The 27,972-nt window shown below is 46.4% G+C and overlaps 3 protein-coding genes across 3 annotated transcripts in view; 1 reads left to right on the top strand and 2 right to left on the bottom strand.

Annotated features, from left to right (window-relative positions):
• Window positions 1–5,362: 5,362 nt before the first annotated feature.
• qrsl1 (glutaminyl-tRNA amidotransferase subunit QRSL1) lies at window positions 5,363–9,756 on the bottom strand. The gene is made up of 11 exons (XM_070920375.1): window positions 9,675–9,756; window positions 8,870–9,029; window positions 8,676–8,774; window positions 8,484–8,580; window positions 8,203–8,364; window positions 7,934–8,109; window positions 7,509–7,624; window positions 6,893–7,085; window positions 6,633–6,750; window positions 6,278–6,483; window positions 5,363–5,878 (listed from the first exon to the last, which is right to left on the bottom strand). The coding sequence occupies exons 1-11, from the start codon at window positions 9,696–9,698 to the stop codon at window positions 5,661–5,663; spliced, it is 1,569 nt and encodes a 522-aa protein (XP_070776476.1). The 5' UTR covers window positions 9,699–9,756; the 3' UTR covers window positions 5,363–5,660.
• Window positions 9,757–9,926: 170 nt separating this feature from the next.
• On the top strand, window positions 9,927–20,184 carry rtn4ip1 (reticulon 4 interacting protein 1). Its single transcript, XM_070919788.1, has 9 exons — window positions 9,927–10,402; window positions 11,519–11,670; window positions 12,782–12,850; window positions 13,146–13,270; window positions 13,655–13,703; window positions 14,011–14,147; window positions 14,313–14,496; window positions 18,626–18,718; window positions 19,871–20,184. The coding sequence occupies exons 1-9, from the start codon at window positions 10,132–10,134 to the stop codon at window positions 19,994–19,996; spliced, it is 1,206 nt and encodes a 401-aa protein (XP_070775889.1). The 5' UTR covers window positions 9,927–10,131; the 3' UTR covers window positions 19,997–20,184.
• A 630-nt stretch (window positions 20,185–20,814) lies between these two features.
• crybg1a (crystallin beta-gamma domain containing 1a) overlaps window positions 20,815–27,972 on the bottom strand; it is a 34,790-nt gene continuing 27,632 nt past the window's right edge. The window contains exons 7-23 of the mRNA XM_070920677.1: window positions 27,764–27,882; window positions 27,364–27,541; window positions 27,041–27,180; window positions 26,465–26,591; window positions 26,342–26,377; window positions 25,872–26,032; window positions 25,615–25,741; window positions 25,385–25,530; window positions 24,569–24,695; window positions 24,443–24,472; window positions 24,216–24,328; window positions 23,871–24,003; window positions 23,616–23,755; window positions 22,902–23,025; window positions 22,580–22,738; window positions 21,810–21,972; window positions 20,815–21,613 (exon numbers count right to left, since the gene is read on the bottom strand). Of these exons, the coding sequence (XP_070776778.1) occupies window positions 21,525–21,613; window positions 21,810–21,972; window positions 22,580–22,738; window positions 22,902–23,025; window positions 23,616–23,755; window positions 23,871–24,003; window positions 24,216–24,328; window positions 24,443–24,472; window positions 24,569–24,695; window positions 25,385–25,530; window positions 25,615–25,741; window positions 25,872–26,032; window positions 26,342–26,377; window positions 26,465–26,591; window positions 27,041–27,180; window positions 27,364–27,541; window positions 27,764–27,882 (2,112 nt within the window). The 3' untranslated portion in view covers window positions 20,815–21,524. The remainder of the gene's footprint in view (window positions 21,614–21,809; window positions 21,973–22,579; window positions 22,739–22,901; window positions 23,026–23,615; window positions 23,756–23,870; window positions 24,004–24,215; window positions 24,329–24,442; window positions 24,473–24,568; window positions 24,696–25,384; window positions 25,531–25,614; window positions 25,742–25,871; window positions 26,033–26,341; window positions 26,378–26,464; window positions 26,592–27,040; window positions 27,181–27,363; window positions 27,542–27,763; window positions 27,883–27,972) is intronic.

Below are 27,972 nucleotides of genomic sequence, written 5' to 3'. Positions count from 1 at the left end.
GAGCCGCACAGGGCTGCTTTATTCATTTAAAACGACTGACGTAGCACAGATTCAGACCTCCAATAAACCCTGTGGGGAAGACACAGAAGTAGTAAGATTATACACATAGAGAGTGTGTGTGTGTGTGTGTGTGTGTGTGTGTGTGTGTGTGTGAGAGAGAGAGAGAGATCTCATTTCAAAGCCCGCTGTGAGCTTCGTGGCTGCACGGAAAGGGACAGGGAGCAACTCTCTGTGGGCTTTCATGTGCGTTATAGAAGCTGCATTGCTCTCTCCGTTGAAATCAATGTGTGTGCAGCCACGCCCCAATCCAGAGCATCGTCACACCGCAGGAGAGTACACACTTCGATCACAGACTCTAAGAAGACATTGATGCTGACCGCGTGGCCTTATTGTCCATGCCATTAACAAGGTCGCCTCCTACATTAATTGCACTGATACGAACCTTCACGGCACGGGGGAAGTGCTCTACGTCACCTTGTCCAAATGCGGAACTTGAGACGCGGACCAAAGCAAACAGAAATTCCCGTGCACCCTGGCTGTCGCAATCCGCCTCGCTGTCCCCGCCTGTCCCCGGTCACCTGTCTCTCATCACATCCGGCCGCTCCCTGTGGATGTGGGACACCCACAGACGGCCCTTTTAGAGAATGCCGGGACCAGGAGTTGATCTGTGGACGGTGCAGCAAGCTGGAGGAGGCCAGCCCCTGTGCTGGGGAAATCCCTTCACCTGACTCCATCCGCTTTGAAGAGGAACATATTTACTGTTCAGACGCCCTCTCTGCTGTGGTGTCTAAATATCTCATTTCGCAATCGCTGTAACCTCAAAATACATTCACATTGCGAGATGTGGTGTTTTTCGGTATCGGTGGTCCCACAGGGACCCTGTTACCCTGTGACGGTACCGGAACTATGTTCGTGGCTTTGCTGAGGCTTCATTAGCACGTCCTTCTCTGTCAGGCTGTGAGCAAGGGCGACATTTGGAACACTGAGATCCGGATCAAATGAGACGCGGCCGGTGGGAGGGATGGAGCGAGGATGAAAGAGGGGAGAAGGGGGATACCTCGCAAATCCACACATCCGGAGAGCAGAATGTCAAAGGAAACAAGAGCCCCAGCACGGGCTCTCTATGCTCTGCTGTGTGTGTGTGTGTGTGTGTGCGTGTGTGTGCGTGCGTGTGGAACACTGGAACAGCAACAACAGTAGCTCAATATGATATGACTTGGGTTTTTCCCCATATTTCTCTTTAAGACATCGACATTACAGGCTGATCAGAAGCCATTTAGTGACTTTTCCTTCACGTTGTAACCTCAAGGCACCATAAGGCCCCGAATCTGCAAAAAGAAATGTTGCTGTTACACATCACTGACTGTACTTCAATGAGCGCTTCATTTAAAAACAAGTCGACGGAGTCTGCGAGGCCGCACTTTGGCACACTGGTGCTTTGAGCTAGCGTCAGCATGCTAACACGCTCACAGTGACAATGTGAGCAGGTGTAAAGGACATAGGTATGTCTAACGTTAATCACCGGAATCAGCCACTTTCTGCGTTTATAATGACATAGGTCTTGTTTTGAGCTCAACGTGTTGGCTGCCGGCTAGGTGATTATCGTAGCTTAGCATAAAGCCTGAGCCAGCCCGCTTCTGTCCAAAGTCAAAGTATTCCCCCAAAACACCTCCCTTTGAAGGCGAAGCTCTTACGTGCTCATGTTCCCCCAGAAACTAGGGCACACGCTCGAACCAGCCTCTTAATCCTATTCTTAATTGTCTTAATGTGGCACCGCAGAGCTACTTTAAATACAGCCCAGTCCCAAATAGATGCTTTGTGTGTCGTCCTCAGCCTTGACTTGTCCTTCTTTCAACTGATGCAGAACAGGTTCCATGCTAAATTTAGCAGGCGTGCTAATTGTGGCAGAGGTGAGCAGGGGATTTTGGGGATTCCTGGGCACTACAACAAAACTAAGGAAGGGTGGACGCGGTCTTGAACGACAAATATATCCTCCTCAAGTCATTTTTTTTTTTGTCTGTCATATTCTAAATTTTCTTAACAACAAGTGACAAAGTTGGTCAGTGCAGTGAGGATATCTCACCATATTTATGTAGCAAATCATTTAGATTCAAGTACTTTAAAAAAATCAGATGGTATTTTTCTGGATTCTACAGCTTCAGCCTGCCGTATTCTGTCTTGTTCTTCTTCCATCCAGACATTCACTCGTAGAAAATAACTGAAAACAAGATTATTTGGGGTTTGTTTTTTGCAGTGCACACTTTTCACTGAGGACGATGTGGTCCTTTAGAGTGAAGTCATGTGAAGTAAGAATATGCAAATTATTTTTTTCTAGAATAAAAAAGGCAATATGGCTGTTGCAAATATTGCTTTTGTCATTTTTGGGAAACCCAATATAATGAAACTATGTATCAGTTTAATGTATATATATATATATATGTGTGTGTGTACATATATATGTGTGTATATGTATATGTATATGCATATATATATATATATATATATATATACACACACATATGCATGCATTTTTGCACAGACCTCATTGATGCACAAAGATGAATGAAAATGTATAAAAATTCTGATGTATGTGCAAAAAAAGAATATTCCATCATGTTTTTTTTAAATTGAATTACAGTATCAGGGTGAAGCACGAGTGTAACGAGGACCAGGTATAGATTCCCCCCTGCGGAGAGATGGGTCAGGATTATGTGGAGCTGCAGTCAAGTCGCGAGCAGTCGAGCGCCTTAGTTCACTTTCCAGCACTGTAATTGGATGACTGGATTGATTTCGCCTGAGTCGATTCCAGCGCTTTAATGCGGCCCGTCTTAGTATTTCAGGATATAAGTATCTGCTCGAGCCAAAATGGTTTAAAGTTTAAACCATTTTGGGGGGTCTCAAACTCAAATTACCTGGGGGCAGCTGGAGGCTGGGCCGCATCAGGTATTCCACAAAAAAAGCTTTGCTAAAAAAAAATCCAAACTTCTCAAACTACATTACTAACAGTTATTTAACTTCAATGGGTTCTTCTGAACATGAACGTTCCTTCTTAACATGGCGTTTCTGGCAGCGCTTCCTCTCACATAGCTGAGCCACATTTGGCTTGAGGGAGGAAGCAGTTGAGATCCTCAGTACGGCTTGAAGATGATCATCAGTAAGTCTGGACCTGTACTTGGACTTATTGAAGTTCAAGGTGGAGAAGAGCTTTTCACACAAATATGTGCTCCCACAAAGGCACATGGTCCGCTTGAACATTCGGGAAAGCTCAGGAAAGCTGGGGGTCAATGCTGCCCCTGGCCTTGTAACTTCTTGTTCAGTACGTTCAGCTCATGCGTGATGTCAACAAGAAAAGCTAAGTCCATGAGCCATTTGGGATCACTCAGCACAGGAACAGCCGCCCCATTCTTCTCCATGAAGCTCTCAACTCGAAAAATCTCTTCAAGACGTTTCCCCCGCTGAGCCAACGTACCTCGGTGAAGTAGCGCACATCCTCATATTCCGACTCCATTTCCTCTAAAAAAAAAAAGCACGGAACATCCGGTGCTTTAAGCCCCCTGGATCTGAATTGGTTGATGCATTTCACGACAGACATCACATTGTCCAAACTTCAGGCATTTGCTGCAAAGGGCCTGCTGATGGATAATGCAGTGCAGAGCAATGGCCTCCTCCACACCCTCCTCTTCCAGTTTTCTTTGAACAAGTGCCACCAGTCCATTTTTCCTCCCCGTCATTGATGGCGCTCCATCGGTTGTTATTCAGACAAACCTCGTCCGCGGCAAACCGGCATTCACAATGGCATCACGCAGCTGGCGAAATATCTCCTGAGCGGTGGTCTGGCCATGCATCTCCATCACATCAAAATTGCCATCAACACCACGGACATGTATTGCGAGCTGGGCAGTATCAGTCATGTCTGTGCTCTCATCAAGAGCGACTGAGTATGCACTGAAACATTTTGCTTTCTCACGCAGTTGATCACAAATGTTACTTGACAGGTCAGGAATGCGCTCTGCCACGGTGTTGGCAGAAAGGCTGACGTTGCTAAGCTGGCCTTTCTTTTTCCGGACAGACTATACTCGCAAGCCTCTAAGATGCACTTTTTGATCAACTCGCCTTCTGCGAATGGCTTTCCCGCCTTAGCAATCATCTCACTAACCACGTAGCTAGCTTCGGCTGCTGCATTATTCTCTTTGCTTGCTTTCTTGAAGACATTTTGTTGCCTCAGTAGACATGTTTTAAGATTGGCAACCTGGTTGGCTCTCTCATCTCCCTGGTATTTTGCGCACTCCTCGGCGTGTCTAGTTGAATAATGACGTTTGAGCACCGCAACTTTTTCTGCGCAAATAAGACACGTCAGGGTGCTCCTGCGCTCGACAAAGAAACACTGCATCTCCCACTTTACCTGAAATTGTCTGTGCTCGTCACCGACCTTTCTCTTCGCTGCAGGCTTTGAAAAAGACACGATTGGGGCTATGTGACAAGATATACATTCATTCCATTTGGTGTCGCTCTCGCAAAAAAGTTTCAGTCATGTTTTTAAATAACCAGCGTCACATGGAGAACGTCATTCCCCCTTCTTCCGGCAACAACAGCACGGCGGATAATGAACAGCCCGGTAGCAGTCGCCTTTCTTTTTGCGCTCGATATTCATGTCTTTCATGATGATATGAACATCATGACATATGGTAGAAAGTACCGGGTTAGTGAGCGCAAAAAAAGGCGAATTCTACCGGGCTGTTCATTATCCGCCGTGCTGTTGTTGTTGTAAACGTCGTCATAGAAACAAGTGAAAGCATGAAGCCGGGACAGTGGGACACCATTACGCACACTCTGCTGTGGATATTTGGGGCGACTTTACCCAAAATTCATCACGTGTTTCTGCAAACCGTCACCACTGTAAAGCGTCAGTCATCATTATTAAAACATCAGAAGAACGATAAATGATGTATTGACAGAGCTCGCGTTGAAACGGACTTTACAAAGTGCTTCGCAATAATTAAACTAAGTGATCATTAACGGGGAGATGATGCTCAAATTAAAAGAATGATGCTTTATTAAGGTTTAATAATGCATCTTTCAATTTGACAGAAAGCTGTGTAGCAAAAATGCTGAAAACCGTGAGGCGCGCACATTCTCAGCGCACGTTGGACGAACAAAAATCGCGGGCCGCACTAACATTAAATTTTTATATCAAGGTGGGGGCCACAAAATATTGGCCCGCGGGCCGCGAGATTGAGACCCATGGTTTAAAGAGTCTGCTGGCTGCCGCTGGCAAAGTTGTTACCCAACTCCTCTGCCGTTAGTCTTCCTTCTGGCGCCCACGCACCTGCAGGAAAGACGCATTTGACGATTTTCACAGAAATCTCATCAGTAGTTGTCGAGACATTTCACCAAAAATCGCCCGGCATTTATTAAAAAGCTCCACTTTCAGACAACGAATACAGCAGCAGGTCATGTCCCTGCACTTCAAATATGATGCAGCAGCAATTTTACCACTTGTAACTTGTTGTAATTATATTATATTATATTTCATTCCATCAAGGAATATATATAGCACCGGGCTGGTGGCTGAAACTCCCACAAAAAGGTAGAGGCATCTTATGAGCTTTCCGTCAGAGTCGCACTGTGAGTCCATTATGTGTGCCTGTCCACAGTTCCCTTCAAGCTGCTGAAGTCTGCTCCCTCTTGGTCATTCCTGTGCTGCTCGTGCTCTCGCTGGAGTCTCCGCAGTCACCGATGGAGGGAAACCCCACCCTCTGCTCCATCCATTGGGCGACACGGAGCAGCTTCTCGTCTTGGAGGGCGGGGCCGATCAGCTGCAAACCAATGGGAAGGCCCCTTCTCGATAAAGCTGTTGGCACAGAAACAGCGGGGAGACCTGTGGTGGAGGAAAGACAGCGATTAGGCTCTCAAGGTTAGTTACAAGATAAAGGATGGGAGAACGTTTAACAGTATGTAAACACACTCCTTTACGGCCTCAGGGTAAACTTTAAACAGGTTTTACGACGTGTTGACCAGAGATCAACAAAGTAAAAAAGAGAAGAACTGCCTTTGCTCATAAATACTAATTTCCCCTTTTAAATTTCACATTTATAATCCAAAGACCCTTTGTCATAGGTTGGAAAATAAGAAGCAGTTTTTAGTCATGGGTGTGTGGGTGTGCATAGTATGTGTGTGTGTATCCATGCACGCAGAATATACTGTACAAGTTCCTGAATCCTCCCACACTACCTAAAGCCCTCTGTTTCTCTCTCTCTCTCTCTCTCTCTCTCTGTACCTGCCATGTTGACGGGCTGGGTGAAAATGTCTTCCTGTGCGCTGCGCGTCTGGTTGTCTTCCTGTGTGAAGTCGGAGTAACGGGCCGCGTCGTTCAGAGTGGTGGGCGTCAGCAGCACATCCACGCCGGAGCCAAACACGCGCTTGAAGTCGTCTGCGATCAGCCGGCGGACCTTCTGAGCCTTTACAAAGTAGTGCTGGTAGTTCCTTCACAAAAAAAAAAAAATAAATAAATAAAAAGAGGGCGAGGACAGTTTAATTCTCTCTTGGTCAAAGCTATAAAGTGACACACTGTCCGCCTACACACGGGTTTGAAATGAGTGAATTGAATCAGAAGGTTCAATCTGTTGTCTTACTGTTTGAGCAGGAAGTAGTTCCCCGACAGTATCCTCCCCCTCACTACGTCGTTGAAGCCCTCATGTCGGGTCGAGGCGTACATGGCCTCTGTCGAGCTGTCCACCTCGCTACGAAGGCCTGACAGAAGAGAGACAGAAATCTTCTCTGATTTTGCACTGTTAAATAATCCAACTCCCCGTGTAATCTTATGCGTGAAGTGGCACCTAGTGTAAAACGCTCCACACCCTGCACCCTTGATACGTTGCGTTCTGGTTCATACCGTATTCCAGGCCGTCAAAGCGGGCCATGTTAGACGCCACCTCCGCGTGGCACAGGACGTGGTAGCACACAATGGAGTACTTGGTGTGGGGAAGGGATACTCGCTCCACCCGCGCCCCCGCCCTCTCAAACATGTCGGCGACGCGACTCCACTGCGCTAGAGTCTCCTCGGACAGCCCCGGGGCGTGGTACTCCTGACACACACCAAGAGACACTTGTGTTCAGGGGGGATATTTTGACATTTTGTGATCCGAACCATCTTTATGTGCGTATAACTCACCCTACAAGGATTATTTATGATACTGCTGCTAAGACACACACTTCAAAGTACAGGATGTGAACCCGTGGTTTCCATTCACAACATGTAATGTAGACATCATAATATCAACAGTTCCAGTCAAATGAATGTTGCTGCTGTTTTGTACAGCTGAAACAACGGTTTGTTCCTCCATGTTTTTCACTTCCTCAAATGACAAGCGTCAACTGGCAGCTACACGTGAAATGCTTAGGTCTTTAACTAGTCCAGTTCATTTTTAAAAGGTCTTAATTTATGGCGTCGGTGATGCAGAGGTGATACAGAGGAGGAGGTTGTGATTTTAATACAGAGCTGAACTCACCCTCGGGATGCCCACACAGATGTTCTTGACATCCAAGTCTTCAGGTAGCTCGGCCAGCGATGATGGGGGCGCAGGAATGGTTGTTGAGTCCCTAATATCAAGGCCTTGGAGGATACCTGAGTGCCAAACAATCAAAAAAACTTGTTATTTGAGGACAGTGTGACAAAGGCGCAACAATGCGGAACTGCAATATGGATCCATTTACAGTTTCACATTGCCATCACGGGGATCGATTTAAAAAGGTTCCCTGCAGAGTTTTCTTGGAAACAAACAGAAGTTATGTCGACTTTCAGTGTTTACAGTGTTTAAATGGAAAGTTGAAAGAGACGGGGAACATAGCAACAACTCTCCAGTACCAGATTAGAGCAAAAGAGTTTTTATGTATGACGTTTTGACTATGAACTATGAATGTAGTAGTTTCCTACCTAAGACGATGGCTGCATCGCTGACACTGCGGGTCATAATGCCGGGGACGTCCATGGAGTTGACCAGGGGGATGAGACCGTGTCTGGACAGCAAACCGTAAGTGGGCTTCAGGGCCACAACACCGCAAAGTGCACCGGGGTTACGAGTAGAGCCGCCTGTGTCCGAACCCAAAGCCCTGCCAAGTAATTACCGAAACAGCACATTTTGATTTGTAAACACCGTTTTGAATCAGATGGTTCTTTCTGAAATGTCTCTGTGTCCCCCTCACAGGTAGCCGGTGAGCGAGGCCACGGCTGCAGCACTTCCTCCTGAGCTTCCTCCCGTGACGACCCAGTCAGAGTCTGGCGCTGCCCCCGTCCGCTCTCTGTAGGGAGCAGCATAGCTCCAGGGGTTTCTCACTGGGCCAAAAGCCCCGTCAGTGCTGCCTGCACTGCGAGACGAACAAACGAATAAGACAATGACTACTAGTAATCTAAAAAAATGGACTCTGAGTCTGCCGTACACTGGGGTTTGTGAGAGCTGGTCTAACATCAATAATAACGGCCTTACCCCATAGCAAACTCATCCATGTTGGTCTTCCCCACCAGAACAGCCCCTTGGTCAAAGAGCTTCTGGACCACTGTAGCATTGTAGGGTGGAGTGTAGTCTGCAGCAAAAGTGATGGTAGTTCATCATTACTGGACTGACACAGAGGGGTTAAAATATAAGACACAGAGACTCTCACTGAGGGTCAACACAGACCTTTGAGCATCCTGGACGCACATGTGGTCTTGACCTTTTCTGTGCAGAAGTTGTCCTTGACGGCAAAGGGGATTCCATCCAGTGGACCTTTGGGGGCACCTGAAGGGACAACAAGATCCAACAGTGACACCTGTGACTCCACACAGAACACATGGAAAACACACACACACGCACACACACTCACGTGTCCACACCTCGAAGGAGTCTGGTTTCCGCTTCTTGGGCCTGCGCCAGTGCCAGCTCCTCCGTCACGGTGATGTAGGCATTGAGATGTCGCGTTTTCTTGACGCGGCTCAAACACTTCCTGCAGAGCTCTGTTGGGGAGATCCTCCCCTCTCTGAGCGCCAGAGACACCTGGAGAACAATGGCGGAATGCAAGCACACGCTTTCACTTGTCATAGTGAGAAAAGCAAAGGTGCTACTAGTGACAGCAACGATGGCTACATTCCATTCCAAGTGTCCCTGTACGCCATGACAGTATGACAGCATGCAGGGCACCAGGACCATGAAACTGAAGCAGCTAAATGGAATTCAGCTCATTAACTACACTTGTGCTTTTCTTACTTTTTTATCTTCCGTGAATAAACTACCTTTCACTTAGTTAAAACATCTCTGGCTTATACTTCTTCCACAGCTGTGAAACGCATTTACACTGCGTCACTGTTCTGTTTCTGGGACAGACGGGACTTGCTAGCTAACTGCCCACCAACATCTCGTTTGCAGCTATATAAAGCAAGCTAGTGAAGCCCTCTTCGTTACATATATCTTCTATGAAATGCAATTATCAGCTAATACAATTTCTCCCCCTACGCAGAAAGCAGAACAACCAGAGAGAACATTTAGACTGACCCTATGTTTTAGCTATTGCCAGTTAGGGAGCAAAAGTATCAGATGTCCGGTGTTATTTCTTAAAGTGACGTTAGTTATGAATTGACAGCACAAAACGTCCATTGTGCCGCTGAACGCACCAGACAACACACGGGGAACGGTCGCACTAACCTCCCTTATTGTCAGGCCGAGCATGTTGACAGTGTTCCCCGTGACAACCTTTTCAAATTCACGGCAACCTTCGCGCAGGGTGTGTGCGGCACTAGAGGGCTGCCATGTTTGTTTGGACGGCCACCGTCTAACAGCGCGTTCTGCGATTGGGCAGCCGCTGAGAAAGCCGCGCTCTGATTGGCGGAGAGGCTGGGGCGCCGTCAAAGACGCCGGTGGAGGAAGTGGCATGTCACTGCGAGAGAGGACGCTGATTTGAAGTGGCCATAAACTTTGGAATTATTGCATTTATCGAAGTGACTAGCCAGGGCTGTTTGTATGAGAAGAAAATGTAGTAGTCGTTGCTGACAAAGAACAGTAATAAGTGATTTACTCTTAATTCAGCACACTGGCTGTGCAGTTTGGATCACTCCTGTCTGCAACAGGGATTTACAGCCCTGAAGCTTTCTCGCGGTGAAAGATGAGTTGTGTCCGACACTTGGTGCACAGTAGGTGGTTGTCTCACCTGAGTAAATCACCCAGCGTGAGCACACCGGTCAGCCAGACAAGACTGTTCAGCACTACCAGAGTCTGCACGACCGTCATGCCCGCCTGGGTTATTGATAAATACGGAAGCAACGACGTGTTGCGGTTCACTAAGAACGCCGGTTTCCCCGTCATCAACTACCCCAATGAGGTTGTTGTCAAAGTGTTCGCAGCAGGACTGAACCCACTTGACGTCAGCATGAGAGGTGAGTGACGTCAGATTGTTTTGACCAACAGGCTGGAGATGCAGGTGGTGGTGGTGGTGGTGGTGGTGGGGGGGGGGGGGGGGGGGGGTTCACCAAGTACATCCACACCTGACTCAGTGACTGCACATCCAGGCCTGGAAGTGAGACATACTTTGATTGGAGGTGTTTTTTTTTAAAAATGTATTTTCCATATGAGCCAAATTCATCAAACAGTGAGGATGCTGAGCAGTCTGAGACGGTTATGCAGATGTTTCCTGTGGTTGAATGTTTCTTTAAAATGAATCACGCTGCCCACCGTCCTTCCCCCGCACACCAAGCGCTCAGTGGAAATTTAAGTTTCACCAGCTGGATGATCCAACGTGATAAAGTCACATCGCGGACGGTGTTATTTCGGACGACCGACATGAAGCTCATCCTATCCCCTCCGGGCGCGCTTCATGGTTTTACAAAACACTTCAACTGCCTTGTTAAAAACCAAAAAAAAACCCCAAAAAATCCTTAAAATTACACATGCTCCTTCTCTCACATTGAAAACACAAGATGTCTCCTACTTCACTGAAAAGTCGTGCACGTTGGACAGCGATTGGCTTCCGAAGTTGTGATGTCACAAAACCCTGCTCGTACGCACGCATGTGAGGCTGAGATTTAAGGCGGGCGCACAGAACCCCCCCCCACTTCAGCGGATGAATGTGAAAACTGTGCACATACATGATTCTGCACAGTGAAGCTCAAACATCAGAGGGAAGTAACAATAAGCAAAGTGCGTTTTTGAGTGGAGGGGGACTTTAAGAACCTCACTAGTGCCCTGAAAAACACCTTTGACACCTCCTTGATTCAGTAGCACCTCTTATCATGTGATTAATCCAAATAAGGCGCCCTAAACAAGCACCTTATTTTCATTCATCAAATTACCCTAAAAACAATTCACTGAATAAAGAGGCCGAGCTTCCCTGCTACGGCTCCGTTGGTTGACACCACATCTGTGTCGCTTTTGCTTGATCTTCATGTAGATTCTGACGCCAGTGACCACTGTAAACCAGCTGGAGAGCCACTTCTCCTGTCAACTCTTTACTATTATACAAGTTCGGCTGTAACCAGAGAGTCTCTCCCTGTCAGGTGGCTATGGCGCCGCAACGCTGTCTGCGAAGAGAGACCCTCTGAATATCAACCAGGCAGGCAGCGAGTTCCCTCTCATCCTGGGACGGGATGTGTCCGGGGTCATCATGGAGTGCGGCCTGGATGTGAAGTACTTCAGAGAGAGGGATGAGGTAAACGAGTGCGGTAACCACATCATTATACATACAGGTAGCCACCACTACCACTACCCCACCCCACCCCACCCCCTGTTTCTAGAAACAACTTGCCCCTGCACACACAGTGAGTCACGTATGAATAAAGTATGAGTGCAAAGTGTGTGGTCAGGGTGCTGTAAACAAAAACACCCAGCTGCTGTAACAGTGCATGAAAACACCCTGATGAAAGACAGTGAAGACACACAACCTGTGAGCTGATGTCAAATGCCCAAATCCAAGTTTCCAATGAAACGAAATGAATTTGAATTCAATTCTTGGTAATTAATTATTATTATTATTGGTGAAGCAATAAATAACATCCGTACAATGAGACAAGCGTGACGTTAAACAGAGGATGGGGCATAAGTGCATGACGGGGGGTTGATATAGTGCAGACATTTGGATGTCATACGTGTGTGTGCGTGTGTGTGTGTGTGTGAATTGGGCTGAAGGACAGCATATGTATGTGCAGTAGGAATAACTGCTGGTGCACTGTTGCCCGGACGACAGAACAACATCTGGAAACATCAGCTTGTGCAGTGGAAATTGTGATTGCGACTCACTTATACTGAAACTCACCGGGAGACTCACCTCTGAACCTATGTACTTTCTCACACCTCCTTTTTTTTTCTTTAATGAGTTTCACTTCTTGTTAGCTCTCGTTTTCAGTTCACCCTCAACTCCCCCCCCCCCCCCCCCCCTCACTTCACTGTTACTTTCTAATTATTGCGGGGCTTTGAATAGGCCCGTCTTCAGCACTTCATGAGGTCATGTTCTGCTCTTTCCTCACCACACATTTGTTGAGTACATCAGGCAGCTGGAAATAGAGAGGGACTCGTGTGTGTGTGTGTGTGTGTGTGTGTGTGTGTGTGTGTGTGTGTGTGTGTGTGTGTGTGTGTGTGTGTGTGTGTGTGTGTGTGTGTGTGTGTGTGTGTGTGTGTGTGTGTGTGTGTGTTTTTGAGATATGGATTTGATACATTCCCCCATCACACTCAGCCATTGTCAACTCACTGCGCAGAAACGCAGACTCACAGTTGTTTGTGTCTGTGGTTAAGGAGTGCCGTGTTGCTGTGCCTCTCTCCCCCAGGTGTGGGCCGCCGTCCCACCATGGAAGCAGGGCAGCCTGGCTGAGTTTGTGGTGCTGAGCGCCAATGAGGTATTGTTCATGTTGTCAGTTGCTTTGAGCCAGTGTTTTCAGTTCTGCAGCACAAATTCTCGATTTAGTGTTGAGGTTTGGCTCTATCTCCGTTTCATCTGCATCAGTTACTTTTTTGTTGATTGTGGTTTGTTGCAACATCAGCATTTGAATTTATTTATTTATTTATTTATTTTAATTCATTTCCTTCTGACGGCCTCTTGCTGCTTATAGCTGAATCATGCACCGTGAGAAGTGAGAGTAGCCGCGGCCATTCTGAACGCGTTGTTGTTGTTGTTGTTGTTGTTGTGTTCAGGTGTCCCACAAGCCGAAGTCACTGAGCCACGTGGAGGCCGCAGCCATCCCCTATGTGGCCACCACTGCCTGGTCGGCACTGGTCAACACCGGTGGGCTCAGCAAGGACAACTGTGCCAAGAAGCGGTGAGGGAACGTGGACAAACACTTGCCACACAGCTACACACACACACACACACACACACACACACACACAAAACTTCCACTTGTTGTTGATCCCTGTCCGCCCCAAAGAAGCTCCCCGCCTTTGATCTGGCCAATTATTCCGCTCTGTGCTCGCTCTGAGCTTAGCCCCCGTTAGATCCCGCTCCCTAATGAGCCTCTGGGTGATGTGCTCCGGTCCTCCGGTTCTCTGGCAGCGGCTCTCAGATGCGGCTCCCTCGCGCTGCGGTGAACCCGACACGCCGAAGCCCAGAATCCTAATGAGGGCTGGAGTCTGTGCAACAGCAGTGTGGAAGACATTACTGACACATCCGTTGTACCGGTCTGCTTCTCCTCTTCCCCACACAGGGTCTTGGTCCTCGGAGGATCCGGGGGAGTGGGGACGTTTGCGATACAGGTACGGATGATGAGGAGGAGGAGGAGGAGGATGATAGCCGAGCTGCATATTGTACACACCATGTCATTATGGAACCTTTTTGAAGCTCGCCCATCCTCTATGACAGCGGCGTGTCATGAAGTGATCCTGAAATAATAAACAGAGGAGTTATAAAAAGTCTGTTTGGCCCGTCAGGTGTCGGGCGCACCTTGCTCGGTGACCTGAATACTGTAGCTCACATTACACAGACCCCACGCTCGATCTCATTAATCATACACACACACACACACACACACGATTGTAACTGACGCCGCCGTTTTGTGTCCAGATGCTGAAGGCTTGGGGAGCCCATGTGACTGTTACCTGCTCCCAGAATGCCGAGCGGTTAGTGAGGGGCCTGGGGGCAGACCACGTGGTGGACTACACTGCCGGACCTGTTGAGGAGCCCCTCGGTGCGCTGGAGAAGTGAGAGAATCCCACGCACACACGTTCCATTCGTGTTGGTGTTTAATTGCAGTTGCTGTGCGTGCATGTGTCAGGGACTTGCCCTTGTTGCCATGACAACGCAGCCCTTCTAGCTGCAGTCCCCTCGTTAGTGTGGGAGAACTGAGCCCTCTCATTTCCTCCAAGATTCGACCTGATCCTCGATAATGTTGGGGGGGACACGGAGCGCTGGGCGCTGGAGCTGCTCAAGCCTTGGAGCGGTGCCAAATATGTCACCCTCGTGACACCGTTCCTCCAGAACACCGACATGCTGGGCATCGCCGACGGCATGATGCAGACTGCTGCCACGATGGCCACCAAGACCCTCAAGGTAATCATGGCAGTGTGATTCATTACATATTTATGGAAGAATGGATCTGAATGGATCACATCGCGCAGTACACTGGTTGCTGCGAGTAGGTGTAGTGAGGAATGGGAGTATTATCAAAAAATCCGACAGAGATTCATTGGTTTCAACCTATGATTGCTCCTTATTCAACCATGCCAGGAATCAAATAGTTGGTTAAACTTACAAACCTGGGAGTTCGGGTAAACATTTTGAGGCTTTGCAGTCTTTGTTTTCAAGAAGAAACATCACGGCGTCATCAGACGATTCAGTTCTAAAAGACAACTTCCTCATGAACAGGACCACCGCACAGGCAAACCCCCCCCCCCCCAAAAAAAACCTTTAACCTGACTCAACTTTCGCCACAACACAGCGCAATGTCAATATACGTGCGAGCGCGCCTTCCTGCTAGATTGCTCTGTGATATAAACGCTGTATTTCCACCGTTGCTGGTGTGATTGCTGCCATGGTAACTTTCCAGTGTTCTTTTATGAACACCAAGTATGTGGACATCCAAAGTATGTGGACACAGATTACACCCATGTGCGATTGCTTAAAAACCGTCAAAATTACCCCGCTGCAATAACAGCCTCCATTCTTCTTGGGAGGCTCTCCGCAAGATTTCGAAACCTTGGCCCCATGGATCTGCTCCCAGGTCGAGCACCACCGACGTCGGGGCGGATGGGCTCTGTTCAGGCCAGTCCAGTTGGGAAGCTGTTCCTCGGCGGACTTTGTTTGTTGATGGCGTAATTGTTGTGTGCGAAACAGGCAAAAAGGGTCTCCTCCAAACACAAAGTTGGAAGCGCGCTATTTCCTAAAATATCTTGCTGCAGCATTAAGGTTACCCCTCACTGGCAAGGGGCCCGGACCAAACCATTAAAAAAGCCAAACGCACGCTAAGAAACAGTACATGGTCAGTGGCGTGTCCATAATGCCTTTGGGCCCTTTGACATATTTATTTTGTAACATTAACAGAAAAGGAAGCAGCGTCCGCCACTTCGCTTGCAAAGTGCCTCCAAATGTGATAGTAAAGGCCGCTTGTGTGAAGTCAGCTCTCGCACACGTCCTCCAGGGTCCGTGCGTGGAGCCATCGGATCAGTGAAGTGTGTTAATGAACAAGCAGGTGGACAAACGTCCAACACAAGCCGAGACGCGGCCGGAGAACTCGCGATCATGATCAGATAGTCACAGACACCCGTTTATTTCCTAATACTTGCTTTTCAGTTCAGAGAGGAAACTGCTCGTTGCCAATACCACATCTCACCGTCATCTCTCCAGTTACTATGGCGACAGTGTTTCGTTCAGTCTCAGTCACCAGTGTAATCTTGTTCATTTTGGCGTTATAGTCGGGGCAAATTTAGAATATAACCCCCCCACCCCCCACAACACACGCACGCACGCACGCACGCACACACCACACACACACACACACACACCACACACACACTCCTGGAGCTAAGAACATTCGGTGTAAGTGGCATCCTGTCTGTGTGCCGACTGTGGTAAACATTGTGCAGAGCAAAGCTTGCATGCAGTGCATTTGTGGTGTGTGTGTGTGTGTGTGTGTGTCACATCTGTGCATTACTGTCACCACCTCTTTCCACTGAAGTCCTAACCACACAATCCACAGTATGAACTGACTCGAGCTTGCGTCGCTGCTTTGTTTGGCAGTGGTGAGTGTTTTTGCGAGTACAAATGTCTCAATGCAGGTGTGGCAACAAGCACGCCAACACCTCCACTTCCTTCTTGGTTCAAATATCGGTTACTATCTAAAGCCAAATTTGAGTCCCTTTTTCTTATGTGTTGGGGTCATTTAGGATGATGTGTTGCAGGGATTACCCGGAGAAGAAGTATAGGTATCATAGGTGTGTAATATCCTCAAGTTCTAAAGGAAGGTTCTGTCTAGTTCTGCGGATGGAGCACATATATTGGTGATTAAAGCATAGTGCAAATGATTTCCATTACGTGACATTAGGGAGGACAAGGAAACTGTGTTCCTATGAGTTAGAAAGAAAATATGTCAGTGTTGTGTTTTCAGGACTGTTTTTTTTTAATGAAGTAGGTGCACATTGTTGTGTGTAAAATTTGCTAGCAAGGTGAAAGACTATTTGTTTTGTTGCATTATAACTTGAAAGCATAAGGCTGATATTATTCTGTATTTTTGCTTTCTGCCTTCCCTTGCCAGTCCGTGGCACCCGGCCCCTCAAGCCCGTTCGCTGCGGCTGAAGATGTAAATCTTTCAAAATGGGTCACAAATATATATTTCCAAACAGCCGGGCACTTTAGTATTCCACAACAGGAGTAAATGGTGCATTTGTTGGGGACTATTTTCAGCTGTGGATGAATGCAAATTTGAAGCATTTGTCTATGTACGACCTCACAGAGCTGCTAGCATGGCTGTAGCCTCGTAGCCTCGTTGATGGTTTTTGGTCAGCCACTGGCTATGGCACAGATGAACCTATCAGGGCTCGGCTACACCGACAGTACTTGTTAGCAGGATCAGTCAGTTTTTGGTTTTGTACTTTTCGTGGGATTTGTTGACAGTAAGAAGACTCTTGTTAGAATGGAGTCTTGTTTCTGACTTCCTCTAACTTCCCCGTCCTGTGTGCTCATATTCGCTTGAACTTGCTCAATAGAATTGTTTTTTTGTTTGTCATGGTCACACCTTGTGCTTCAGACAAAATAACAGAAGTAAGACTAGGAGAGGTGTGCCCCCAAGGGGGGGATCTAATTTACAACAGCATTGTCTGTCATTAGCACCCACACTATCCCTCCGATCAAATCTGAGACAGATTGTTGGGACGGACGCAACAGAGGTGTCTTTTTCCAGTTGCTGATGCGTTGTTTCAGCGGTGATTACTGGAATGGTGTTGGTGCTGGGGGGGCTGATGCGGAAAGACACGTTTACAGCAGAATGATGTCACCTCTAAGAATCCAAGGATGTGCCTTGTGGGTTTATAGACAGGAAGCAAAAAAAAAAAACACTGTCTACCTCCGGGTCTCACGCCTCCTGGTTCACTCTCAGAGAGTGCGAGTGTGCTTTGTGTACTTTGTTAGGAAAAGGAAAACTAGAGCGCCGACAGCTGGCTTAGTTGTCACACTGTCCTCATTTCTAAATAGGCCTGAAGGAAACATGTTAAGTAACTCCTTTTTATATTGAAAATCCCTACAACACACACACACACACACACACACACAGGGTCAAACATAACAAAAGACTGAGTCAAGTAATTTCTCCTTTTGTCATGAGTTGCAGGGAATCCTTCCCTGGCTTTTAAAGGCTTAATGGAAAATGGGCTGCATCTCCACCCAGTCTCCTGACACACATGAGACTATAATATATAAGATAACATACAACCCCGGCCCCCCATTACCGACATGAAAAAGATACAGACAGATATGTGTGAACAGATATGTAGGTGCTCCTCTGACACTAGTCTTCTGAAAGTTTGAAAGCCTAAAACACATCTGAGAAACCCGTAACCATGGGGGAATTTCAAAGTTTGGCTTTTGAAGCCATGCAACTTGCAACAGCTATGGGATGATGCTAAATGCTTAACACTTAGTGCAACAGCAGCGCGAGCAGAAAAGAGTCCTGAGGTCGGGGAAACTCACTCAATAATGTCAGTTACGCAGCGGTTAGCAGTGACGCAGCCCCTGATTGTACTGAATTAAGCGAAGGTGCGTTTAATTTCTGATGAACTCAACTTTTTGATTTGCAACAGGAACAATGTGCAATTTTGTCTTCTCTCTTTAAAGTAAGATTAATTCACATTCATGAAGACAAATCATTCTCCCACACACACTGGAAAGTACACTAGCTGTGGCTACAGGGGCCTATAGTCGCTACTATTAATGTATCTTTTGTGATGAGAGACCCATAAAGTCAGGTGGAATGCTGTGAAGTAGGAAGCCAGTAAAGTACGTGGTGAGAAGAGGAAGTTATAATGATAAGAACAGGGACACACGTCAGCACGTGTTGATGGTGTGGTGATCACAAAGACAACCCCCGACCATAAACCCAGGATGAATGTTTCCTCTATGCACACAGTTACACAGGTTAGGATTATTGTCTCATCTTGGTGCCTTTTTCTCTCATTCTGTCTTCCTGCAGCACCTAGTCAAAGGAGTTCACTACCGCTGGGGATTCTTTGCACCTAGTGGTCCCGCATTGGATGAAATAAGGGAAATGGTGGATGCAGGACAGGTACGGCGCCAGATTCATTCTCTCAGACTTCTGTTTCCTGCAGTTTTTTTTTTTTTTTTATCATAGTGTGTATGTATGTATATATGTGTGTATACATGTATGTATATATGTATGTGTGTATATATGTATATGTGTGTATATATGTATGTATGTACATATGTATGTATATATGTGTACATATGTATATATACTGTATGTATATATGTATGTGTATATATGTATATATATTTATGTATGTATGTATGTATATGTACATATGTATATATACGTATGTATGTATATATGGATATATGTATGTGTATATACATGTGTATGTATGTATGTGTATGTATATATGTATACATACTGTATATATGTGTATATATGTATATATGTATGTGTATATACATGTGTATGTATGTATATATGTGTATATATGTATGTGTGTATATATGTGTATGTATATGTACATACATATATGTATGTGTATATGTGTGTATGTATATATGTATGTATATACGTATATATGAACGTATGTATGTGTACATATACAGTATGTATGTATATATGTATACATATATGTATGTATATATGTATGTGTATATACATGTGTATGTATGTATATATATGTATGTGTATATGTGTATGTATATATGTATACATACAGTATATATGTATATACATATATGTATGTATATATGTATGTGTATATACATGTGTATGTATGTGTATATATGTATATGTACGTATGTATATATGTATGTGTGTATATATGTATATGTGTGTATATATGTATGTATGTACATATGTATGTATATATGTGTACATATGTATATATACTGTATGTATATATGTATGTGTATATATGTATATATATTTATGTATGTATGTATATGTACATATGTGTGTATATATGTATATACATACACACATGTATATACACTTTTTATATAGTACATATAAAAAATATATGTTAAAAATGTTTGGCAATGGCATAAGATTACTGGATGTTAATGACTTTGAGAAATGCATTGGTCACAACAGGCCTGAAATAAAAGCTGGCAGGATGAAGCTACATTTGATCCAACTCTTGGCTTACTACTACTAGATTTTGGCGCGATGGAAACTTTCCACTAAGAGAAACAACCTCTGCCCCCATCTGCTCTCCATCAGATCCGGGCCGTGGTGGAGGAGACCTTCAGCTTTTCCCAGGTTCCCCGTGCCCTCGAGAAGGTGGAGAAGGGCCACGCTCGAGGAAAGACTGTGGTCCAGATCAGCAAAGGGGGAGACGACTTGTAGCGCTTCACTCTGGGAGATTTATGTGCATTTATTTTCTGCACGGTCACGAAACGGAATGGAAATCATTTGAATGCAAGGTCTTTGGCTCATTGTATCCACAGAAGAACAGTGTTTTTTTTTGTTGTAACTTTACTGTGTGTGTGGTGTCTGGAATGTGTATATAAGCATTACAGCTGCTACATTTTTATATTGGCTCAAATAAAGAAATGAATAAGCTGATTCAAGTACAGGGGTCATTTAAGCTCTGCCAATTTATTTAGCAGTTAGTGATTTTAGTATTTACACATGCACATGACAGTATGATTTATGAGATCATATGAGTACAGAATAGCCCATTTCAGAATAATACATATGTTACATATCATGTATGTACATTACATTACGTAGTATCTCAAAACTAGAATGAAGTACTGAGTAACAGTTACTTAAAACAACTGGAATGCAGCCATGGTAGCTCTGGCTGAATTTACTTTTAATGTGATGCACGCACACGCACGCACACACACACACACACACACACACAGCTGATGCTAGTTTAGATGTAGCGCTCGTGGTAGAAACACGGCTTGTGTATTTTGGTTTTTACACATTTTTACTTCACTTTACAATATGGTAGGCAGTTATTTTGTCCCAAAAATCTAAATTTGACTCTTTCTACGCACCAGGGGATCATTTGTGCCACAAGCAGCTTGCTTTGGTGAAATCAATTCCACCCCAAATCCATGGATGATTAAACTAAAGATTAAATTAAACTCACTAAACTAAATGCAGTGTTTTATTCCCCCCCCCCCCCCCCCCCCCCAAAAAAAAGACGCAAGAAAGACAACCACATTCTTATTTTCATGTGTAACAGTTTTCTCTTGTACATTCACATATTTACAATCGGGCAGAATCGTCATCGCAGACCCGCTTTGAACTCAACTCTATACACTCGACGCGTATGTACAACCTAATGCGGTCAAACACAGTTTGCGTCAAAATGCAAAACCTACAAAAATCCTAAAAAGATATCAAAACTTTACAATAGATCATTTGCGATCTACGGTAATTACAAAAAGGGAAACACCTTAATCTACGTCGACCTTTGGAGTGCAGACACGTCGGACCTTGTATTGCAGCCGGCGTACGTTCAGGTTTGCCGGCGAAATGATCAGAAAGCAGACGCTGGAACGATGCAGCGGAAAGGTACCGTGGTAAAGAGAGGTGCGCAGCATTGAAACAGGGCTGACTTCTCACTGCGTGCAGCGAGTCTTCAGAATCAATCGTTTTTACAATACTCATTTCATCTAACGAGATGTGAGTGCATGTTCTTCAAGGTTTGGTCAGCCGTTATAATGCTGATCCAGTCAATGCTTACCCTCCTCAACAAGAGTAAGCAAGAGTCAGAACACTATAAAAGAGTGCAAGTCCCCTACTGGGCCCCCGTCTCTGTTGTGTGGGTTCCACGGCCGTCACATGGGGCGGGGGGGGCTCAGGGCCCCCGGCAGAGCTGCAGCGGAGCTTCTCTGGAGAGTCGAGGCTCATCCGATCACAGGATCTCCAGGTTCCACCTTTGGTCCAATTTTCTCTCATCAAATGTGTTGAGGACGACCTGGTTCTTGTCATAATGATGACCACCTAAAGATAATAAAGTACAAAAGGCGACAGCGTGAGTGCAGCTGTGCACCCGGACAGATCTTTCCAATCATTGCAGCTCCTCAACACGCCAGGAGATGGAGCTGTCGGATTAGGACTGAATCTCACGTCACACACTGGAGCCGAACCCTGTTTCTTTTATCCCAGAAAAGGTGAAATCAAGAGAGAGGTGTCTGACCTTTGACCTCCAGGACCAGGTCGGGTTTGAGGTGGCAGTGCACCAGGCCATCGGGGGTGATGCTCCACAGCTGGTTGCCTTTGCCGCGCTCCGGGGAAACACAGAGCCTGCTGCCCGCCATCACCACGCTGCCTGTGGTCTCCAGGCAACTGTCCTCCACCAGCTGGAGACGGTGAGGACGCGGTGCACGAGGACGAAGATGCAGATTAACCAGTCAATGCATTTTCATTTTGTCATCACTTTCTGCCACAATCCCATAAATGTGTTATTTCACAATGGAAAATATTATAATAAGCGTGATAGACAGATAGTGCTGTGGGATGACCGTGCATGACTTTATATTTCAAATAAGTAGCAGTAGCAAAACTCTGGCGGAGGTAACCAGCGGGATGAATACAGCCTGTTGGGAATACATGTTTTTTTTCCTGCTTTGCATGTTGTCCTTATCACACCCTTGTTTTTTCCAGGTACACAGTTAAGCACAACAACAGTGCTGCAGGAACTGTTTCAGCAGTTTGAAAGACGGCGGTAGTGAACTAATACCCAGGGCATAAAAATAAGGTGAATATTAGACTTTTAGAGTATTGGTAAATGACACACTTCTGATTCTGCTGCATTTTTTTGAGCCATAAAAAGATGGCCTTGTTCACGTAAATGATTTTGAGGTAAACGTGGCTCTGTCCCTGTGAGCTGCAGCAGAGACAGTGTAGATGAGAGTCGATGATTTGGCTTCGGCAGTTTTGTGCGCCGTCTGCACGGTGTCGTCGTACCTTGCAGGTGAGCTGCCCGTCCCGATAGAGCCAGATCTGCTCCAGCCCTCCCGTCTCCTCCACAGCCTGAACCCTCATCAGCTTGATGTCATCCAGAGTTCCCGTCAGGGACATCAGGCATCCTGTCTGCCGGTTCCGCAGACGGAAGTACGTCTGCTTCTGGCGGAGGGAAACATGCAGAGAGAGCCACAGGGTTAGGCTTGTTTTATTAACGTGGCGGTATTTTATTTGGAATTTCATCTATCATATAGTCCTCAAATTGAACAAAACAGAAACTTGACAACACTAACTCGACAGTCCTACGACATCACTCCTTCCGTACCTGGAGTACTGGACGCAGGGATCCTATCCGCTGCCAGCCACTGAGCTCGCAGAAATCGGCCACCGCGCTCGGCTGGAGGAGCAGCTGTCGACCGCAGTAGTTTCTGCCTTCATACAACACCCACCTGGGGAGAAGGCGGGCGGCCGCGTGCGTTAGTTCCGCTTCGCACATTCGCATACAGAAACGTGGGATAATGCGGGAAAAACAGTCTTCAAGCTGAGCGCCACGATTTCCAGTTGTGACGCACCGAATCGTCTGCCTCACGTCTTTGACACGCTTGCTGCTCTTAATGAGAACGTGTCCAGCTCTAACAGCTCAGCTGACACCATTTAAGGGAATTTCACGTGCCCCCGTCAAGCCTTTGCTGTTTTTCCCCCCACTAACCTTCACTCAACTCCTAGCTGCGGACGCGTTGAGGGTTCAAAGTGCTTTAAAGTGCGTATTTGAATCTCCATCCATAACATTTAAGGTCTACTCTGAGATGAAGTTATGGAAAAATCTACATTTTGTGTGTTGCTCAGTTAACATTCAGAATGCTAGAATGTATACAGACACTCGTGTTTTAAACAACTTTAACATATCTATAAAACATTAACAACTTCAACTGTGTTGTGTTGGTGTGTGTATTTCATGACCTGTCAATCAAGTTGACAATGATGTGGCTACTATTAGAAGACACCAAAACGACACTCATGGACATTTTAAAGTACGTACATTCCTCCCTCCACCACCAGGGAGCATATGCGTGCGTCCAGGCCGGCCTGCGGCAGGTTCACCGCGCCGCTTCTCAGCACCACCCGGCGACCTCTGCAGCCCACCTTGCTGAACAAGACGATGGAGGGCAGAGAAAACTCCTGAACAAGAGGGCCAGAGAGCGGAGGCCATTGTTAGTGTGACGCAAAAAATGTAGCTTTACACACACACACACACACACACACACACACACACACACACGCAGACAACACTCACATGTCCAGCGGTATGTATGGAGCGGATGGTGGAGTCTGATGACAGGAAGCCCATAGTCTCTACGTTGGGGTATTCCCCCTCCTCCAGCACGTACATGTTCTCTGTGAACTGGGCTCCTTCGAACGCCACCCAGCTGACACAGAAACCCACATTGGTGTTGTCAGTAACTCTCATCAAAAGGCCGTATTAGCACCAAAGGCTAGCATGTGAAGTCAAAACACGTAAATCAACTTAAAAGAAGACGTTTTCATCTGGTGCAGAATAAACACAGGATTCCCTTTTCAGCCATGTCTAACCTCTTATGCCCAGAATGTCACTGCTGCAGGCGGCGTTTGGTGTGCCTACCTGCCAGCCAGCACCTTACAGGACCTGGGTGTGAAGTCCTCGTCCAGAGCTGCTGCGCTGTCCTCCAGAGCCACCAGCCTTCCCCGGAAGTCCGGCTCGGAATACAGCTGCACCTAGAACACGCGTACAAACCGAACTTAGTGACCCAGCTGGAGCAGACCGCCAGGACGGTAGAGGAAATGTGGGTTAATCCATTTCACACGAGGCCTTGAATGGAGGGGTGATACCTTGAATTTTGGTGTTCCCATCAGTGTGTCCTATAGAAGAGACAGGGGGGGAGGTATTAACATAAGATTTATTTGAAAGGCTTTGGCAGTGGCAGTTTTTAACTGATCCTACGAATCACTTCTTACATGGAAGACCGGCTGTAAGGACGAGATCTTGAAGTTCTGGGCGCCCCAGTCCTCTGGGCTTGCATACAGGCCTTTCTCCAGGACGTAGACCTCTCCGCTGAATCCAGGCTCCTCGAACGCCACCCACCTGCCGGGGGACACAGAGGCAACACAGAGGGAGGCGAAGCTCTGGTTAAATCACTGCGCTGACCTGCACGCAGTCATAAAGCGATAAGTCCGCGCTTCTGAGAGCTCGTAAAGCGGCTCAGCGGGCGAAGCAGATGTAAAGCAAACAGCAGAACGTTGCGTAACGGTGTTGACAAAAGGTTCACTCAGCCAAATGTGCAGTTGGCTGATTGACAAAAATCTGTTCACTAAACAATGTACGCCATGTTTCAGAAGGTGTCATTTAAGACTTAAAAATGTATTTGACCCCTAGTTTCACTGTACTTGGATCAAGGCTTCCTTTTCTTTGCTATGTGATGATATGTATATCTTCAACAGTAACCAGAGACTCCTCTCATTCATATCGTCAGCGTAAATCCTAACCCTCAAGTGATGGAAGCTTTTGTCAAACCTGAGCCATTAATTACCCAAATCGATCAGCCAAACGAGATTATTCATACTGTAATTGTATCCTCTAGGCTGTATGTATGCACGTGTGTGTGTGTGTGTGTGTGTGTGTACAGTGACAGAACACTTTGTCATGTCTGGAAGGTGACGGGCACACGCCCAAACACTGTATGGGCGTGGAGTCAAAATGTTTCCCTCCTTCCTCATGAGTTCCGCAAGCCATGGCTTGTTTTTTGCTTGCAAACCGGAACAGTTTGGACTTACACTCCACCCATGACGTTGACGGACTGAGTTTTGACGCCGTAGCCGACGTCCTCCATGTTGGGGACGGGAACCATCAGGTCCACGTTGAGCCCCAGCTCGTCGAAGTGCTGCTCGCTGAACAGTTTGACGTGGGGGGACAGGAAATCCTGGGGGAAGATAATAGCACAGTTGATGGAAATCCTGCATATCAGCGGTTAATAATATTCAATACTACTCTGGGTGACACTTACTGTGCATACAGGCCGCAGTGACAGGAACCCGTCCTCAGATCCTCCCCAGTCGCTGCAGTGAGGATACTCCCCCTCCTCCAGGAGGTACTGCTGGCCTTCGAAGTCCGCCTCTTGATAGCCCACCCAGCTACAAGGACAAAACAGAGAAATATCACAATACATAGTGTTTTTTTTTTTTTACTTTGACTTTAATCTTATTTTGATTTTGAGAAGACAAAATATCCTAATGGTTGGCTGCCTGCCAAACACATACTTACAGACCACCAAGTATCTTTATAGACCCCACTGTGGACAATGTCTTCTTGTTCCCACCCGGTTTGCCTGTTTGTTCCTCTTCCGGTTCTCCCTGCAAGTTGTACACATCACCGTCGACCTCTATGCACTCTCCGTCGAAGCTGGGCTTCTCAAACACCACGGCCTGGATGAGGGGGGGAGAGGAAGGAGTTAAACACACCTTTGACGTGTGCCTCTGAGGGTGCCATCACATCTCGACTGCTGTGACACCTGAGATCTTTACAAAATAGTTTCTCATGTCTAATATTTGTTCAGAGTTTCTCTGAATCTATAAATGATCTTAGAGGTACCTCATGGCACCCGCTTACTTTCTCAACCATCCTTTGCCCTTAAAACCAGATCCTCTCAGGGCTAGTGAACAAATGTAACACATGAGACTTTGTGTTGACACTTGTGTGTGGTTTCAACAAATGTAATGTAATGCGGAACGCACCTTTAACTCATTAGGATGATCCACCCTTATTGCTCCCTGTAATGAAGAGACATTTGTCAGACCAAGACAATTGACAACATGACAGTATGGCGCAAACATTTGCCCATATTTCATGTACTGTACCATTCGGAGGGGTCTGAGAGACCCGATGAAGGGCTCAGGGAAGCCCCAGGACTCTGGGCAGGGATACTCCCCCACCTCCAGCACTCCTACAAATCCTCCAAACCCTGGATCAGTGTACACCAGCCAGCTAAAGACAACAGAGACGGGGAGAGGGAGTGAGAAAAAGGAGGGGAGGAAGGGCAGGTGAGGTAAAACTACACATCACGGTTATGACTCATGACATGAGTAATGACCAATTAGAAGAGGCGAAGCTGCATTATCCTATTACATAATGAGGGGACTAAATACTGTGCTTTCACTCTCTCCACCATGGGCCAGTTGAAAAATGTAAGTGCTAACCATCAATAATCAGCGGCAGTTAAAACTATGACAACCACAAGCACTAGCCTGCAGCACGCATTCCTGCTCAGACGGAAAACAGATGCTGCACGCAGACTCTGTGAGCTTTGAAAGTACTAGTTAGTAGCACGGCTACTTCACCAGCGATGAAACTGAAAGCTGTTTCCACAATGCAATATCCCCATTTACATGCATCCCACAAAAGGGACTTTTGGCGGAAGCCTCAGCCGAACTCACACTCCAGAATGGACCTTAATGGAGCCAGTGGTCTGTGGGATCCCATAGGAGCCGGTCTCTACAGTGTCGTCACAGTAAGACGACGTCCTCCCCAGCCCATTCACCTCTGCAAACAGGTCAATTCGGGGCACGCTATAGTCCTGTAAAACACAAAATACGAATGAAAATTGGGTGAGAATTCTCCATTTCATTTAACGAAAGAAACAAACGTATCGAAGGCAAAATTCTTTCGACGCAGTGAAGTATAGTAGGAAAACAAAATTACACGACATATAATAATAATAATAACAACATCATAATAATAATAACATCAAGTAACCTACCCTAACTGCCAATCGGATAGAACCTATGACCACAGGTGCCGTTGGTACGGGCTGACCCATCTGGTCCAGCGTCGTTGGAGTTCCCTCTTCTGCCCACATATTCACCATGTGCTCTGTGGGACCTTCCTCAAGGGCGATGATGCGACCCTGGAAGCCAGGTTTTTCATAGAGGAGCCAGCTGCAAAAAAAAAAAGAAAGAAAGAAAGAAAATTACATCATCATAAATCTGAACCTTTTCTCATTGTTGTTAGTGTATGGATAGCACAGGGAGATCATTAAACAGCCCCACGGAAAACAAGCCCATGATGATAAAGAGATACATAGAAGTGAAATTACACTTGTGATCATCAGCATTCACATTAAACCTGCAGGGACTCAGGACTAGCACAAAGACCCTCACCATCCTCGGATGACTCGGACTGAGATGACAGGGGACAGCTTCATAGCGGTGGCGTCCTCTACATCAGAGTAGATCTCAAGCGCTTCCCCTCCGAACTGAGCGTGTTCATGCACGACGATCTGGATGAGGAAACAGACATTTCATTCAAATGTGTCGCGGCAAACAGTGTATTACTGACACAAAGCATTATGCAAGGAAGTAACATTTAA

The sequence above is a fragment of the Enoplosus armatus genome, chromosome 15, assembly GCF_043641665.1.
Source record: "Enoplosus armatus isolate fEnoArm2 chromosome 15, fEnoArm2.hap1, whole genome shotgun sequence".
NCBI classification, from domain to species: Eukaryota; Metazoa; Chordata; class Actinopteri; order Centrarchiformes; family Enoplosidae; genus Enoplosus; species Enoplosus armatus.
Note: the sequence above shows the minus strand (reverse complement) of the source record. Positions and strands in the feature narration are given on the sequence as shown.